This window comes from Lemur catta, chromosome 6 (genome assembly GCF_020740605.2).
Source record: "Lemur catta isolate mLemCat1 chromosome 6, mLemCat1.pri, whole genome shotgun sequence".
Lineage (NCBI taxonomy): Eukaryota > Metazoa > Chordata > Mammalia > Primates > Lemuridae > Lemur > Lemur catta.
Window position 1 is genome coordinate 93523044 of NC_059133.1, and position 17713 is coordinate 93540756.

Below are 17713 nucleotides of genomic sequence, written 5' to 3' on the forward strand. Positions count from 1 at the left end.
CAGGTAGCCCACCACCAACACGCCAGCCGACAGACCCCTGGGAACCCAGGTTCTCGTTCTTCCCACTCTCATCCCACACTGGGCAGTCATTTTTATGCACAACTTTATGTGGGGCTCAGGGGTGTCTATGGTACATAAATTTACAGTTCTTGATCCCCAAAGTCTGGGGCAGGAGGCAGGGTGCCTGGGCCAGGCTTCTTGGTGGGAAATGTGGTCTTTGAGGTAGAGTCTGGGGTGGGGGTGGTGACCAGCACTCTTGTGGGGCGATTTCCTCTGGGAGAAAAGCTGGAGGTCCTCAGCGTTCCTCACACCTCTCTGAAAGGACAGGAGGCAGATGTTAGGCAAAGGGCGACAGCAAGGAGGGAGAGAGAGACGCTGAGGGCCCTCCCCTGCCTTGGCCGGCTCTGGCATAGCCCTCCTTCTACACTCCCCCAGCCTGCCTCCCTCGTACCCCCCCTTCGCCAGTTTCCCTTCAGCACTTACGACGTGGACAGGGGGGTGTCCAGCTGTATGATGTGGGGCCCCCGCATCCTCTGCAGCTGGGCCCAAGTCAGCTTCCGAGGCCTGCTGTCCCTAGGCTCTGGGGCCCCCTCGATCCTTTGGCTGGCCAGCTCCTCGCGGATCTCTCTGAGCATGTCCTCTCTGAGCCTGTCCATCTCCTCGGCCCGCAGTGGGTGTGGGGACGGGGTGCGGCCGGGTCCCAGGAAGAGAGGCCCCTCTTCTTCCTCGTCCCCTGAGGACTCCCAGGGGCTTTCCCCAGCAGAGTCAGTGTGGGTTGGGGAGCGGGGTAGCTGCCCCCGAAGTCGGGCCCGGTGCAGGGTTTCCACCACCACGTCCCCTCCCACTGAGGTCCCATCTTCCTCCTCAGACCAGGCCGAGGGGTCTACCCTGGAGAGACTGTCTCCTCTTCGGATCCCTTCTGGCAGTTCGGGGGCACTTCGGCGTTGAAGAGCTTGGGGGTCCGGAGGTTGGGGGCGCAAAGGAACATCTCGGAGGTCCAGGGTGGAGAAGGTGAGGCGAGGGTCCCGCCGAAGGGCCCTCTGGCGTTGACGCCTCAGCGGGGAGTGGGACCCCTTGGGGGAGCCTGGGAGCAGAGTGCCGTAGCCAGAGTCTGAAGTATCATCTGGTACTGAGGGAGCATCTTCATCTGTGTCTTCCGTTACCACCAGGTGGGGGATGACAGCCGAGAACACAGAAGTCCTACAATTAACAGCAAATAGTGTCAGGTGCTTCAGGTTCAAGTTCAAGTCCAGGGAGTCTCCCTTCCCTGTATCTCCTTCACATTGCCCTGGGATTGTTGTTCTCTTCTGGCCGGCTACACTGCAAGCTCCTAGAAGAGCTCAGGCTGCCTCTAAACCATTTTATCCACAGCACCTGGTCCAGGACCTTGTATCAGGTAGCTGGGCAGGCATTTGCTGAGCGGTTCCTGAGCTCCCCTGAGGTCAGCCCCGGTGACAGATTCTTCTTTTCTCCTTAACCATCCTGCTAAGCTGCTGTATTATCCTGGATGAACTGCTCACACTCTGGGGATCTGGACTAGCTGGATCCCAGCAGCTCTGATATTCTACAAGTCCATACCCACCTTCGCTGTCCAGCCTGTTCCTCAGGGAGGTCACATGTTCCCCTAGGCTGGCCAGCCCTGTAGCCTGTCCCACTTAACCCTTCACATGGCTGGTACCAACCTGCAGCCCGAGTTGCTCTGTGTATTGCCAATTCCCCCCAAAACCGTAGTGCCATTTCTCAGCCTTTTGTGTTCCTCCTCTCCTCCTCCCTGCCTGCGGGCCCCCTACTTTGGGAGACCGAGTGGTCCGTGTGGGTCTTACCTGCCCTCTGCGCTGCTCTGAGAGCCCTCCGGGGAAGGCGTGGAGGGCCGGGTGCTGGGGCACTCCCTGTCCTGGTCCCGATAGAGGGCCAGGAGCTCCCTCTTCTGTTGGACGTATTCCTCCGCTTTCAGCTTCTGTAGGGTGGCCTGGGGCAAGGATGTTTTCATTATTAAGAGCTCTTATTTATTGAGCACTTGCTGTATGCTAGGCACCATGCTAAGTGCTTACATACATTATCTTATTTAATCTTCACAACAAACCTGTGAGGCAGATATTTTTACCCCTGCTTTACTGCTGAGAAATGGAGACTATAAGGTTAAGTAACTGCCCGAGAAGTACTTCTTACAGTAAGAAATTGGGGTGCTGCCAGGATTTGGTGGCACCAAACTCTAGAGCTGGTGTTGGGGCTGGGTGGGGTGAACAGAATTCCCCTTTTCCTACCTATACAGTTCTTCCTGCTCCTCATGCCCCCTTGGCAAACCCTCTATCAGCTCTGCCCCCTCCTTCAGGAAGCCCTCCTTGATTGGTGGTGATGGTGGTTTAAGTGCTCTGAATTGGTACTGGGCCCTTAGGTTGCTCCTTCAAGAGCACCCCTCTCCTACCACCTGGGCCTCTGCCCCGAAGCTGGGAGGAGAGGAAGGTGGGTGGTTAGGAGCAGGCATTGTCCTGGGCTGAGGACTCTGCTGTCCTTCAGAGGGATGAAGGCAATGCTGTCCCTAGAAGGATGAGGAGAGGACACATTATATTGTCTGCGTTCCTCCCTCAACATCTTCATACAGGTGCCATCAGAGTAAAATAGTGCCATCCGAGAAATGGTTTTCAAAGCACCTTCACATGCAAGTGGTCACTGGATACACGCCATTGCCCTGCGGTGTGCAAAGCATGGATCTTAGCCCACTTTAAAGATGAGAAAACTAGACTTAGAGTGATAGAGTGACTTGCTCACGCTCGAACAGGTATAGAGAAGCAGAGCTGGGACTGGGCCTTGCTCTTTGAGTCCTGGTTCAGCAACCACACCGCTTTTCAAGGGCAGCCTTGCAGGGAAAAGGGCTCCTGAAGGACAATTGCTTGGGGAGGGGAGGGAAGGCAGCCTCGGATGGTAAAGGGTTCCTGAAGGACAATAGCTTGGGGGAGGGGAAGGAAGGCTGTGGAAGCCGAGGAGAGGAGGTAGGTGGAGGCTTGGCAAGCGGAGGCAGTGGGGGCTGCTGTGGGCAGCACTGTTACCGGTACTCACTGGTATGGCCGTATCATTGTTAAAATATTGAAATGCTTCCATGCTGGCCAGGGCATGGCTGCTGCCTGGGCCTCCCCCCTTCCTTGCCATCCCCCCGCCCCCACCCCGTAATCTAGCAACTAGAGGGCTGGCATCTGGCACAGAGGAGGACCTCTAGCACCCTGCCCTGCACAGTGCTCCATTCTGGCTGGCTGGTGCCCAGGCCGTCCTAGTTGCTAGATATGTTCAACCTCTCCCCAGCTGCACGTAGACAATCCAGCAACTCTTGGGCACCCGGACTTTCCCAGAGCCTCTCCAGAAACACCGGGGCAGCTGGGTCAGGACACAGACGTGCTGGGGAAGTGCGTGGACAGGGATAGGAAGATGACATCAGCCCTCCCTCCCAGGCTCTCCAGTCACTCATCTTGTGAGTGGTGGTAGCGCAAGGGCCCTTAGCAGCCTTGGAAGACGTGGTCTGTTGGCTGGAGCAGGGGGTGGAGCTGGGGGCAGGAAACCAGCAGGCCAGGGCCAGGCCGGACTCCCCTTCCCCAGGCTGCATCTCCCAGCTCAGTGTGAAGCAAGAAAGGTGGGTGAGCAGCCGGCGTGGCCTGCTTGTCCTGCCGAGGTGCCCTGCCCTGTTGCCCCCCAGCGCCCAAGTGCAGCCTTGTGTTTGGGATGCCCAGGACGGGGCTACTGTGCGGAAGAAAAGAACTGGAAGGCTGAGGGGGTTTCTGTGAGGACCAGCAGTGCCAGCATCTCCACTAAACTTGTCACGTGCCGCCCTACCTGGGAAGGGGCAGGGAGGTGGGGGGAGCATTGTGCACTGGGGGCCTGTTTGAAGTGCCCCCCCAGCTACCCCAAAGCCTCTCCAGCAACCCTGGGGGATTTTCTCAGCTCAGATGGATAAGAGGAGAGAGACACATGGGAGGACGCCAGGAAACGAAGAGGAAATTGTGCCTGAGCCGGAACACGATACCCCTTGAAGCTGGGAAGAGGAAGGGAGGCAGGATCCTTCTTCCTTTGTTTGGTGACATGGAAATGTCTCCTCTCCCTGCTGCCCCTGGGGCAGCGCCCACACTCACTTGCTCTCCCCGAAGAGCTCCCCAGTGCTGGACTAAAACTGATCTCTAGGAGGTGCCCACTGACTTCCTGAGCGACAGACCCCATGCCCTTCCCCAGTCAGCTTTGGGCCCCACCCAGGCACCATCAGCCATTCGATCCAATGATGACAATGACAAACATTTATGGGGTGTCCATGAAGTGCTGGGCATTGTGCCAAGCCGTTTACCAACACTATCCTCCCGTCTGTCTGGCATGGTAGTTACCCTCAGCACTGCAAGTCCCCAGATCAAGGCCAGACTCAGAGAAGGGAAGTAACCCGCTGGGAACACGGATTACACGGGCCACAGCCCCAAGGTTCAGACCCTGGCTCTTACTCTGGGCTGCCCGAAGAAGGCTCTCCTGTTTTAATGTCTTGGCCTCCATCTCTGACAGTTCTTTCTGTTCTCATCACTGGTTCCTTTTCTTCCCCCCAGCCCACAAACATGGGCGTTCCCCAAGATTTAGTCTCTTCCCCCTTGAGAAGCTCATTTTCTCTGAAAGAGCAAGCCACGCAGCTAGACCCACCAGGAACAAATCTACATTTCTGCAAAGGGGAGAAAACAGTGGTCTGACCCCCAGGATTGCTCTATGGAGGGGACCAGTAGATATGACTGATGGCACTACAGAGAAGATCCCCTAAGCATGTGGCATGAGACAATGGCAGGAAAACTAATTGCAGTTTTAGTTCTCTTTGTTTTGCTGGCCAGGAAGCCTCCGTGTGTGTCTTGGTTATAGATCCTTATAGACCTTTCCTATTCGCCTGGCGCGAGTCTGGGGGGGGTTGTGCTAAATTATTTTGCATGGGCAATGTTTAGTGGCTGCTGGGGGTTCTGAAGGGAGAAGGTGCAGTGGGGGTTTGTCGTGGGAATCTAAGGCAGAGGAGAAAGTTCTGAGGGTGCCTGCCAGTAATGGGCTCTAGGAACACTGATACTACTAGCTTCCACTTTTGTCCTCGAGCCCCGGCCTTCAGGAAACTTGATTAATCACGAGGATGGTGTTAGTTGCCAGTCAGTCCAGGCTAGGGGAAGGTGTGTTTAGGCTTGGGCAGAGGTGGTGGAGAGAAGGCCCTGCTATACAGAGAGGGGATTAGGAACTGAGCCGGGAGCAGGGCTCAGGGCAGGCGGGACCACCCTCTCCACAAAACCCACAGGCCCCCCTGCTCATCCCCTACCTTTGGCTTCCTGGGGACTGTCACCATCCTGCTTAGGTATTCAAGGAAGCTGAAGCCCTGCAGGGCTGGAAGACATAAGACCTTGAGGTTCCGGCTTCCATCCTTCCTTCTCACCTGAATTCCAGGCCTGTTTCCATAGTTCCCAAAGCCCCTAAAACATCTCCACCTGGCTGTCTCCTGCTGCCTCAATTTCCAAGTGCTTCTGTTTAAAATGAAATATTCCCACACCGGCCCCACCCTTCCCAGGGAGCAATGACTAAACAAACAGGATTCCTTTTCTGTCAGGGGTCCCCTTGCCGATGCGGACTTCCACACAGAGACTTCTGGAGGCCACTCATCCCCTCCGTCCTCCCGCCCCTGAGCCCCTGGGCACGTGTGAGCGCTGGCCCGGGCTGTGTGCCTAGTCGGGATGATTTCTTCGAATCTCCCCTATGGGGCAGGTGCTGTTATTATTCATATCTGCTTTGCAGCTGAAGAAACTGAAGCTGAGGGAAGCCACATAACGTACCCAAGGTCATACAGCCAGCAAAACCCTGTGCTCCAGACTCACACAGATGTGGTCACTGTCCCCAGAATAAATCCAGCCCAACTGTGCCTCTGATTCCTCTGCTTATGGTCCTCCCCATCCTTAAAAGTCCAATTCAAATCTTCACCCTTCTTAGGCCATGCTGCTTCTGCAGTGGGCTGCACAGTGGCCCGCAAAAAGATAACGTCCAAGTCCTGACCCCTGGAACCCGTGAATGTGACCTTATTTGGAAAAAAAGGATCTTTGAAGATGTGGAAAGATCCTAAGTTGGATCTCAAAATGAGGGCTTCCTGGATTTAGGGCAGGCTCTAAATCTAACACTGGTGTCTTTATAAGAGAAAGGAGAGGGAGATTTGGACCCAGAGACATAGAGAGGAAGGCCATGTGGAGACAGAGGCAGAGATTGGAGTTTTGCTGCCACATGCCAAGGAACAGCTGGAGCCACCAGAAGCTGGCAGAGGCAAGGAAGGACTCTCCCCTAGAGCCTGGGAGGAAGCTCGGCTCTGCCAACACCTTGATTTCGAACTACGGCCTCCAGAACTTCGAGAGAATTCATTTCTATTGTGCTTTAAGCCACCAAGTGTGTGGTACCCGATACAGCTCCATTCAGATCTCTCTTCTTTTGAATTCCTGCTTTTATCACATAGACCTGCCCATGTCACTGCCCTGCCTAACACCTCCAGTGACTCATGTCACCTGCAGGACAAAGTTCACGTTATTCAGCGTGGTGTCCAGAGGTGGGCATGATTGGGTGGTCCCTACCTCCCAGCCTCTCTCCTGCTGCGTCTGCCCTTGTACCTTATGCCGTAGTGATACCGAACTGCCATGTGGCGGTTCTGTCAACATGCACAACTGTTTCACATTTCTGGCCTTTGCACATTCTGCTCCCCCATTGGGAATGCCCTTCCCTCCCGCTCTTGTCCCCCCGACATACTCGCAGGTATCCCCCAAATGGTGCTCAGACACCAGCTCCTGAGCGATGGCTTCCATCTCCCTTCCGAGGGCACGCCCGACGGTCCAGTGTGAACCCGACTCCACGGAGCCTCTCTCTCCCCCATCCCCCCCCCAGTGCTCTGTCTCTGCACTGGGGGGCCCTGCCCATCCCTCCCCATGCCTGGCCTTCCCATACCTGGGCCTGCTGGGTCTTGTCCAGCCACCGGGCACGGTCTGTGGAACTGGGACAGTGCACCGTGAGGGCGCTAGACACGCACTGGAATTCGGTGAGCTGGATCACCAGGAAGCAGTCTGGGTGGAGGAGAGGGTCTGCTTCAAGGGCTGGGCCTTATTTGATCCCCATCCCTACCTCTCCTTCCCCTTCTCCAGGAGGCAGGGAGAAGGAGAAGGCTCCCCGCGAGAGCGACCTACGAGGGTCACGCAGGGGTCGGAATACAAGCTTCTCCAGCATCAGAGGGGGGCGGATGACCTTGGCCTTGTCTGCCTTGCGCTGGGGCTTGGTCACCAGCAGCACGTCAGAGAAGAGGAACAGGTACACGTCCAGCTGGGGCGGGGGCAATGGGAGAAAGAGATGGGGTCAGCTGGGGCCGGGGGAAGGGCTGGCTGGGGAGCGGGGCTCACGCAGGCGGGAAGGGTGTCCGTGTGGCGCTCTCTCTTGCTTTGCAGGCAGGGGAGGTGGCTGGCTCAGGGTCATACAAACAGCCGGAGCTCAGCCGGAACCACGTCCTCTCCCCAACACTGCGCAGCCCTCTTCTCCCACGTCCAGTGTTTCTGCCGCACCGTGTCCCACCTTCCCTCTCTTCACTTCGGCTCCCACCTCCCGCACTCCGCCCGTGGCGCCTCACCTTCCCTTCCCGGCCCTCCTTCACTCGCACCGGGCCCTCCAGCAGCAGCTGTCTGGTGTGCTCAGGGGCAACCCCCAGCATGGGGGACGTCAGGTCCAGGGTGGAGAATGGACGCAGGCTCTGAGGGACACAGGCAGGGGAGGGGACAGACAGGGTGCCGGCAGGCTGTCTCTACATCCCAGCCAAGGGTGGCTCTGTGTTCTGCCAGTAGCACCACTTTTCTCTCTCCGTTCCTCCCCAGGGGCTGAGCAAGTGCCCTAATGCCTCCTTTTTGCTCTTCTGACCTCTGTCCCTTAGACCCTCACCACCAGGAAGGAATGCTGGTTGCATCGCTTCTGTGGCACCCAAGCACAGGGTCTTCTGACCTCTGCCCCCGCCCCCCAGGCATCCCTTTCACCTACATCCGGGCCCCTTGCTTCTGCTGAGACCCTTCCCTCTGCCCTCTCTCACCTTCTCCACCTCCTCACTTGGCGGCTCCAGCACCTCGTAGGGCCCAATGCGCTGGGCTGCAGCCACCAGGCTCTCCTGCTCCTCGCCCTGGCGGACCTGCCCATTGATGTGTCGCAGGAATGACTCCACAGCTGCAATCTAGGTGGGGGGTTGGGGGTGAAGGAGGAGGGACAGCTCAGCATCCTTTCCAACCAGTGACAACCACAGCATGCTAAAGCTGGCCGAGCTGGTCAGGGCCACACTCCCACACACAGGGATCGGTGCCCACTCACCAGCCCCCAAGTCCCCAGGGTCCTGGCCCTGCCGGGGCACCTACCATGGCATTCAGGGCCTCTTGGGCTTGTGTCCCTGGGCTCCTCTTGAGCACGGCCTGGAGCAGCAGTGGGTACTTGGTGACACGCTGGTGGGGCTTGATGAGCAAGTCCCCAAGCATCTGCCTCCCCGAGCGCTTGTGCTTCTCACACCACTGCCGGGAGGTGAGCGGGGCTCAGGCATCTGCTGGCCGCCTGCCCCACCTGGTCATGAACTCGGGCCCAGCGGAGATTGGGATGACCTGGCTGGCCAAGACGCACCCCCCCTCCCCGGCTGCCCCCTCCCACCTGCACGAAGGTGTGGAAGAGAGGGTTATTGTCTTGCTGCTCCCGGGCGTAAGCCATTGTCTGCTTCACTCGCAGGCAGTACTGGACGTAGGGCTGGAACCGCTGACCAAACTGGAGGGACAGATACGGGGTGCGGGGAGCAGGCAGGGGGAGGAAGGTCATTAGGACAGGCCCCGGCTGCGGAACATGGGAGCAGGGCAGGAGAGCCTCGTGCAGGCCTTGGCCCAGCTCCTGCCAGTCGCTACCTCCTTGGCCCGCACAGCCAGCTCTCGCTCCGCACTCCAGGGAGGAGCCTGAGGTCCCGGGACAGACCCACCGCTGCCCTCTGGGCTCCTTCTGTCCACTGTGCGGCCAGGCCCTGCTGCTCTGGCTTACTCTCCCATCATCAATAATTCAGGCAGACCGTCTTGGGGACAATGCAGATCCCCTTTCACCCAGGGGTGGGGGTGACCCAAGGGTTTGCCCAGAAGCCCTGCTCCTGTGGAAGGGCTCCCAGGAGACCGTCCCCCCGCCTCTCTACCCGCTGCAACGCTTTCCTGCAGGGCCCACATTGACTGGCCGGGTAAAACTGGGGAAGCAAGTCTGACCCTTGCTTTCTCTTGTCACTCGTCTCCACTCGGGTGCTCCTGGTGGCCTTTTGCACCCACCTCCCAAGTCATCCTAAGGGTCCCCTCACTTAGGCCCCATTCTTGCACCCAGCTGTTTGTTGACAGAGCTCTAAGAATTAAGCTTTTATAGTTGCTACGCCTGCAGGGCGTAGCCCCACCCCAAATATCACCTCACCTCCTGCCCTCTGTCCCACAAGTTTGGCCTCTGTGCCAAAGGTCCTGTGGGCTTCTGGAGGCCCTGATGCGTGGAAATGGAGCTGTCTCAGGGAAGGGCTACGCCCTGCAGGCCTCTCCAGTCACACAAGGATTCAAGTCCCTAGGCATGCCCCACAGACAGGACCCCTCTGGGTCTCCCAGTCCTGCCCCACTGGGATGTGGCCCTGCCCCAGCCCTCACCGTCAGAAAGCCGCTTTGCAGGCTGAGGGGGTCCAGAGGCTGGCCTGAGGCACGCATCCCCTCCAGGGCGGGCCCCAGCACCTCCTCCCAAAAGCTCTGATGGGCTCGGATCAGGCTGGGGACATTTCCAAACAGGGTCTCAACTGACACCTGGAGGAGGGAACAGAATTTAGCAACATGTCTTTGGCAGGTCCCTGTCTGGTAGCACTGGCTGTGGGAGGGCGGGGGCGGGGCTCCGGCCTTCCCTCCACCTCTGTGGCCTCAAAGGGCCGAGTACTAGGAGAGGGGGGATCTGCGGCCTGCTTGGGGCCTAGAGCAAAAGGGGAGCAGGGTGGGCAGGAGCACCCAGGAAATGGGGCAGCCTGGAGGGCCCTCTGTGCCGCCCCCACCCTTACCCCAGGCTCCCGTCCCCGGCTCCCACTCACGTCCGTCAGCAGTCCCACTCGCTGCAGGTTCAGCAAGCCAGCGGCTAGGAGCTAGATGCAGGGAGAAAGATGAGGGTCTCAGTGCCTGACCACTCTCCTCTTGGGACCCCAGCCTGGCCCTTCAGTGCCACTCCCCACCTCCCACCAACTTCAGTGCTGCCAACCCCTCTCCCCAGATCCTGGGCAGGTCTGAAATCAGGGGATCTCTTGGTGTCCTGCCCCTCTGGTCTGGGAGATTGGGGGAAATGCACCGGAGATGGGCGAGGGGCTGCGGACAGGGCCAGGGCAGGGCTGAGGGAGGCTCACGTCGGTCATGATCTTGAGCTTTCTCACGTAGATCAGCTCGGTCGTCAGCAGCTCCCACAGTGCTTCCTGCTGGTGGCAAAGCTCCCGGCTCATCTCCTGGGGTGGGGACAGTGCTGTTTCAGTGGGCATTGCTGATCAGAATTGCAGGTACCCTTTATTTTTATTTATTTTTTATTTTTTTGAGACAGAGTCTCACTTTGTTGCCCGGGCTAGAGTGAGTGCCGTGGCGTCAGCCTCGGTCACAGCAACCTCAAACTCCTGGGCTCAAGCAATCCTACTGCCTCAGCCTCCCTAGTAGCTGGGACTACAGGCAGGTGCCACCATGCCCGGCTAATTTTTTCTCTATATATTTTTAGTTGTCCAGATAATTTATTTCTATTTTTAGTAGAGACGGGGTCTCGCTCAGGCTGGTCTCGAACTCCTGACCTCGAGCGATCCACCCGCCTCGGCCTCCCAGAGTGCTAGGATTACAGGTGTGAGCCACTGCGCCCGGCCAGGTACCATTTATTAAGTGCTACTGGATCCACGTCACAGATTGAAGGTACTGTGTGCATAACCTTTTGGTCCTCAAACCACCCCTCCAGTGTATAGATGGTGTTAGCCCCATTTTACATATGAGGCAACTGAGGCTCACAGAGGTTGGCTGTCTTGGCCAAGGTCTCACCAGTAAGTGGCAAAGCTAGGATCTGAACCAAGATCAAGGTGTCTCCAAACGCTTTTCCCCATGACCCTACCTCCCGAGGCCTCTCCCTCCTCCACAGCAGAGTGCGTGTCTGCATGTCTGTAGTGCCATGGGGACAGACACTGCTTCAGGCCCACCTTGTGCCCAGGCACCAGCTCCCTCCAGGACTTCTCGATAGCCAGGCCGCTGTCACCGCCCTCTCCTATTTCCCAGCGCCGCCGGTCCTCAGGGGGCAGGCGGGGCATCCCAAACATGCTGAACGTGTGCAGCCTCACCTCCAGCTCGTGGGCCTTGGTGACGTCCTAGGGGAGGCGAGAAGGGGATCAGTCCTGGCCACTTCCTCGGGACCCAGCCCACAGGGCTCCGGGAGGGCTGTGTGTGCACGCATGTGTGTGCACGTGTGCGTGGGGGAGGTGGCCAGCAGCACTGAGTATGAGTAGGGACGTAGGGGCCTGGGGTCGGGGATTGGCCCCGGCTGCTGGCTGGAATGACAGGGCAGAAGGCATTGCTGGAACCTGGTTGGAGAGGCACCTGGTCTGAAGAAAGGTCCCGGGACAGAGGGATCTGACCTAAGCTCCTGACCAGAAGGATGCCTTCCAGGGGTCTCCTGGTTCAGAATGGGGTGGGGGAGGGACAGAACCAGGGCCTTTAGAGGGACCTTTAAGTGGATCAGAGCAGGACATAGGGAACCAGCGGTCTCAGGCAATGTTTTGACATTTACCCATAAAATGGACATTTTCACGAAGCAGCATGGCTTACATTTTACAATTTTTTTGATATCAAGTAATGTGGGCAACAGATATTCCCGAGCCCTCTCCATCCCAAATGCAGCCTGAGAGGAGGGGTGAGGCTCACAGCAGGGGTGCAGGATGATGTGGGACTTGGGGGTGGAGGGAGCATGTCCAGCTCTCACATTACTTGGTAATTTTCAAAAGCTGAGAGTTTAATATTAATAGTTTATCCTTCACATTTTATCAACATGTCTTGTGTCAAAGTCACTGGGTCAATGCATGGACCAAGTACACATCCCCCTGAGCGGGTTTCCAGACAGAGTGGTGCCTGACTTCTTGGGGGGCTGCAGGCAGAAGCCTTCTCGACCCTGTCCCAGCCCCTGCGGCTTACTCGGCCTGGGTGCATGGGGGTGGGAGAAGAGGGACCCCCTTACCTTGAGTTTGGGGGAGTGAGGTAGGCCAACCCCGAAATGGCCTCCATGCCTCTTCTCGGGCTCTGGTTCTCGCAGCTTCATGGGAGACAGGCCTCGGGCCTGGCCAGAACCCTTGGCAAAGGGGACATAGTGCTGGAGGTATCGGCGACTGGGATCCTGGCAGGGGAGCAGGGGAAGTTCTGGGGGTGCCTCCCTTTTCCGAGAAGTCCCAGACAGGTAGTGGGGCCCAGGCTTGGCTCTAGACATTGCCCCCCACCCCTATCTATAGTTGGGCTGGTTCCCTCTCCCCTCCTATCAGTGTGGTGTAGGCTGCTCCTGCCCTGAGTAGTGGCTGCTGCCAGGGGAGCCAAGCTGAGTGGGCAGAGGCACTCAGCCTGGCTTGCCAGTGGGCCTGGGGGCAGGAGCGCAGGCACGCACACGCCTGAGCTCTGGTGTGTGTACCCCCAGTGTCTCCTGCTCACACGTGTGCTCTCTGTGTCATGGGTTTGCACGGACAACATGTAGTGCACACTGCAGTCTGGGTCCCCACAGCTCTCCTTGTGTGTGACCAACCTCCCGCGCACATGGGGATGAGAGCACACACATGTGCGGCCTCCTCCCTAGGGGCGTGCAGCCTGTGTTCTATCCAGCTGGGAGTGGCTGCCCTTCCGTGTGAGAGGCTGAGGCCACAGAAGTCTCCTCCCAGGGCAGGCCTGGTCACATTCCTTGATTTGCCTGTGGCCTGAATTACCCCACATACTTCCTAGTTTTGCTTCCCACCCACAGCCTGTGAGTGTCCCCATCTCCAAGGGCCAAATCCTCCTCCAGTGAGGCAGGGGATACCCCCAGTCAGAAGCAGAACTGTCCTCAAGGGAAGCCTGGAGGCTGAGGGACAGACCGGAGCTCTGGCTGCCACACCCTTTTCCTTGGTCGGGATTGGAGGAGGCCCAGGCAGGTGGAGCCAGGGGTGGAGCTGAGGTGGGCACCCCACACCCTCCTCCACCTGGGGCGTAGGGGCACCCTGAACCTTTGCTCTTCCTCAGTCCTGACTCAGAGGGAGGCAGGTCACAGGGAGCCCTCAAACTCCTGCTGTGTAGAGGCAGGAACCTGGGAGGTGCCAGCTCCAGGGTTTGGTGACCTTACCTGCAGCTCTGTGCCTCAGACCTGTCTAACAACACCTCCTCCGCGGGCCTGGCTTCTCCCGGCTCTCTGCCTCTCCTGCCCGGGCTGTCTAGGAGCCTGGACCAGGCACTGCCCTCCTCTCCCCCGCAACCCAGGAAAGAAGAGTAGAGTAAGGGATAGGAAAAGAGAGCCTATGAGCCTGTAAGGGGACAGAGACTCCAAAGCCTGTGCATCCTCCCTCCTGCCCCACCCAGGTCACCTTCGGGCACAGCCTGGACTCACCAGCACGGGGCCTCCTCGGGGATAGCGACTGCCAGCAGTGCCCTGGGCAGGGGCCCGATGTCTGCCCCCGTAAGTCTCAATGCGGGAGGCCACAAGTCCATGCAGGGGGCCCTCATCTGGAGGACTGAGGGCATGCATCCCTTCTCTCCTGGGTCACCTCCAAAGGGTCATAGCTCCAATGTACAGGAGAAAGGAGTCCCCTGAGGCCACAAGAAAGAAAAGAAAGGAATGGGAGGACCAGCCTAGATCAGTGAGTGGCACCAGGCTGTAGACCAAGGGAGGAGGGAAAGAGAGTGGAGCGGGGGAGGTGAGGGCCAAGGGCTTGGTCACTTGTTGGCAGAGGGTTGGGGAGGTGGCCTCATCTATGACTTGGTAGGGTAGAGGAGGTCCAGGCATAGGCTGGGTAGAAGGCCCCTTTGGGATCTATCTCCTTCCTCACATGTGTGCACATTTGGGGTACAAACTCCTACACTGGCCTCAAAGGATGCTGTTGTTCTAAGAGTAGCCGGGGGCAAGGGTCACAGACAGGTCCCTGGCTTTCTGGATACCCCCAGGCGGAAGGATTCCCCTTCTACGTAGATACACCCCTTTGCCCCCTTGTCCTTGCACAGCCTGGGAAGAGCCGCAGGGAGGCAATGGGTGGGGAGCGAGCGCAGGCGGCTGGAGACAGCCCGGCAGTTGCCCATTTTTGTACAACCTGCAAGCTAAGAATGGTTTTTACATATGGAAATAGTTGAAACAAACCAAAGAAAACAGTATTTTGGGACAAGTGAAAATTATATGATATTCAAATTCAGTGTCTACAAATACAGTTTTATTGGAATACAACTTTACTGGTTTACTAATTGTCTGTGTCTGCTTTCCTGCTAGTTGTGACACACTGTACAGGCTACAAAGTCCATAATATTTACTGTCTGACCCTTTACTGGAAAGTTTGCCCACCCCTTGGCTGGCTCCTCCTGGCCACAGACAAGGAGGTGACTGGGGACAGATATCAATCAGGCCACTGGTCTTTATAGGTCAGCCAAGTGGAGGAAGAGTCTCTCCCAGCCTCGGACAACACCATGGAGCCGGGAGCCAGGCTGGGGCTCCATCCCTTCCCCCTAAACCTGGAGGGAGGACCCACCTGCTGAGTGGGCAGGGTCTGGAGAGGACAGGGGAGGTGGGTTCAAGCAGGCCGTGCAGGTGCTTGTCCCCGCACCGGAGGGGCCTGAGGTCCCTTCTCAGCCCTCCCCTTACTTTCTCTCTGATTTATGAGCAGAGGAGGAAAACGTTCATCGTCTCCCCTGCCCCTCCCTGTAAGGGCTCCGTCTCCCTCTTGCTCCCCCACCCGGGGTCCTTTCTCAGCTCCGGCCCAGCTTCCCTTCCTCCCTCGAGCCGAGGCGAGGCCTTCCCCCGCCCCCGCCCCGGTTCCCAGGCCCCGGGTCCTCGGTCCGCCCCGCCCCCGTCCGCCCGGCCCTCCCGCCGCTCACCTGTGCCCGCAGGTGTCCCGGCCCCCGCCCGCGCCGCCGGCCCCCGCCCGCGGGGCTCCCCGTCGCTGTCGGCTCCCCCGGCGATGCCAGCCGCGGTGCCCGGCCTGGGACTGGGACGCCGCGGCCCGCGGGACCGGGCAGCGCTGGGCCGGGCGGGGAGGGACGGTGGCGGGAGGGGGCGGGGACGCGGGCGGCACCGCCCCCGGCCGCTCGCACCGCGGGCCGCTCAGTGGGGCCCTGGGGACAGAGGAGCGCCTGCCCCGTGCAGCCACCACCCCCCTGACAAGGACTGCTCACTTCGCAGTGCCCTCCTCCCCTTTCCCTCCGCACCGGAACCAACCACCCCCCCGGCCGGCGCCGAAGGGCTGGGACCGCGCGCCCCCCGCGCCCTCCGCCCTCGGCCAGACCCCGCGAGGCGCCAGGGGAACGAGCGCGAGCGGGAGGCAGCGCCGCCCGCAGGAGGGTGACTTGTGACGGGTGCCCACCTCCCTTTCGGAGCGCAGGGAATGACCAGCTGTCCCGGTCTGCCAGCAGGAGGGGCGTGCGCCGGGGACCGGGCAGCGCGTGCCGCCCTGGCTGCGGAATGCAAAGGGTGGCCCTTATCTCTTAGTGGGCCCCGCTTGCGGGCCACGAGGCTGTCTCTGGACTTTGCCTTCGCTCCAGGGATGAGGCCAGGTGCCAGGCTGAGGCCGCGACAACCGTCCTCCCATCGCCTGTGACTGAGGTGGGAGGAGAGGGGTATCGGACAGAGGCGCCCTCCCACTTCACTGCCGGTGGGCTTCACAGGGGCCGCCCAGCACCCACAGTGGCTGCTACCATAGCAACTGCAGAAAGAAGGACACTTGCCGGGCATTCCAGAAAGGACCACATTTTCAAATCTCCAAATTATGCCACTTGGTCTGACAGAAGTGCTGGGTATTTGAAATCAGAAGTGTCCTGTGGATGTGTGATCATTGTAATCACCAAGCCCAGGACCCTGCAGTGGGCATGGGGCAGGCCAAAGGCCCCCACCCCTCCATCCTGCCTGTGGTCTCCTTCCTGCCAGTGGCGTCTGGGTTGGTGACTGATACAACGCCTTACAGCTGTAGCGCACCCTGGAGTTCATAAATCATTTTCAGAAGCAGAATGTCCTTGGGTTGCCAGGGGAAAGAGGCTCCATTCCCCTCTCCTGTAGCATATTAAACACATAAATGGTCAGCGTGACTCTGATAACTCTATTCTGTTTGGGAGAGGAATCTTTATCCCTGGGTGCTTTCTAATTGTGTATTCCCCGTCCCCATCCTCAAACTTGTCCTCAGTGTTCTCTTCCTGAGCTTGCTTTGTGTGATTGCTTTGCTGGTTTAGAAGAGTCCTCTGTACCTCTGTCCCTGAATCATCCTACCTCCTGCGTCCTGCCTCCCAGTTGGCGATGGGACCAGTTTTAAAGGGAGAAGTCTGGTGGGACAGGAACCGCAGTGGCAAGAAACGAGTGTGTGCCTTGTCCTGGCCCTTGCTCTTCCCCTTCACAGTGTGCGTGTATGTGTATGTTGTGAGAGCTAGACAGACAGACAGAGGGACAGAGAGATCCAGGATGACAAGAATAGCCAGGAGGGAAAGAGAGTTAATAAACAGGGAGATGGTGATTACTGGCAGTATTAAATGACACCCCAGAGACAGCTGGTGCCAAGGGCCCCTAGCTTCTCCTCCCGATGTCTCCCAGAAGGAGGTGGAAGGAGGAGTGGGGGAAATTGAAATTGAGAGAGCACCAAGGATGAGCCAGGACTTGCAGTGCTCTGGGGTGAGCTGGCTAGACTGGACCAGGGGACCTGGGAGAGTTAACCCTTTCACTTCCCTCGAGACTGAGGTCCAATCTCCACCTGCCACTGCCCCAGGGCCTGTCTTCAGGAGAGGTTCCCAGGGAGTCTAGAAGCCAGAGGTGTGGCTGGGCACAGGTGTGTGGGCTGGGAGGCGGGACTCCCATGTTTTTTATTTGTTCTACTCTGGCCTTGTCTGATCATCGCTGTCACAGCCTCTGCTTTGCATGGCCCCTGCTGTGCTGCGGAGAGCAGACTCCCCCGCAGGCTCAGGGAGCCAAATGAAGTCTGAAGAGTTGGGAAGTTGGAGGCTTGCTCTCTACTGAGTGGGGCCGTGGACACCCGGAAACTTGTCTTTCTTCCTGGTTGCCCTAGACCTTCCTCACATCTCTAGCTTGAGTGATAGGACTCTTCTGTGCCTCAGTTTCTCCCCCAGTCCTTGTCAGGCCCCCAGCTTGACCCCAGAGCTGAGGAGAAGGTGTCTGTCTGTCCAGCGGAGTATCAAACACTTCTGTTGGAGAGCAGCCTGAGGGTAGCTTTCTGGGGTTGGCATAAGGTACTCACCGGGCAGGAAGTTCAGGGAGACTCCCTGGAGCCCTGAGCTCTGCCCAGCCTGTATTCAGGGCCAGGGTGGGGACCATCTGGGCTAAGGAGGTGCTGGCAGGCACTAGCAGTCGGAGGCAGCTGGTGAGGGCTTGTGTCCTCCCTGCTCAGAATAGGGGAGAAACTGAGGGCTTGAGCTGGGAGGTGCCAGGTCGTGTGAGGCAGGTAAACACCAGGAGGCCAGGCCACCAGGCACAG

The 17713-nt window shown here is 58.6% G+C and overlaps 1 protein-coding gene across 2 annotated transcripts; it reads right to left on the minus strand.

The window, feature by feature from the left end:
• Positions 1 to 102: 102 nt before the first annotated feature.
• Positions 103 to 15160, minus strand: PLEKHG6 (pleckstrin homology and RhoGEF domain containing G6). 2 transcript variants are annotated; one of them, XM_045554540.1, is made up of 16 exons: positions 15120 to 15160; positions 13648 to 13847; positions 12265 to 12420; positions 11237 to 11401; positions 10418 to 10513; positions 10112 to 10162; positions 9687 to 9836; positions 8683 to 8793; positions 8400 to 8549; positions 8084 to 8221; positions 7634 to 7753; positions 7200 to 7332; positions 6964 to 7079; positions 1824 to 1969; positions 484 to 1200; positions 103 to 315 (listed from the first exon to the last, which is right to left on the minus strand). In XM_045554540.1, the coding sequence occupies exons 2-16, from the start codon at positions 13783 to 13785 to the stop codon at positions 306 to 308; spliced, it is 2397 nt and encodes a 798-aa protein (XP_045410496.1). In that variant the 5' UTR covers positions 13786 to 13847; positions 15120 to 15160; the 3' UTR covers positions 103 to 305. The 2 variants fall into 2 exon arrangements, with proteins under 2 accessions (XP_045410496.1, XP_045410497.1); XM_045554541.1 differs by lacking the exon at positions 15120 to 15160 and having other exon boundaries at positions 8400 to 8453; positions 13648 to 13849.
• Between the last annotated feature and the right edge of the window lie 2553 nt (positions 15161 to 17713).

Coding starts and splice junctions, on each gene's coding strand:
- PLEKHG6 (XM_045554540.1), bottom strand. CDS start 13,785: ATGCATGCCCTCAGTCCTCCAGATGAGGGCCCCCTGCATGGACTTGTG. Junction 12,421..13,647: donor CCCGAGGAGGCCCCGTGCTG/GTGAGTCCAGGC, acceptor CTCCCCTGCCAG/GATCCCAGTCGCCGATACCT. Junction 10,163..10,417: donor AGCTCAAGATCATGACCGAC/GTGAGCCTCCCT, acceptor CCCTGCATCTAG/CTCCTAGCCGCTGGCTTGCT.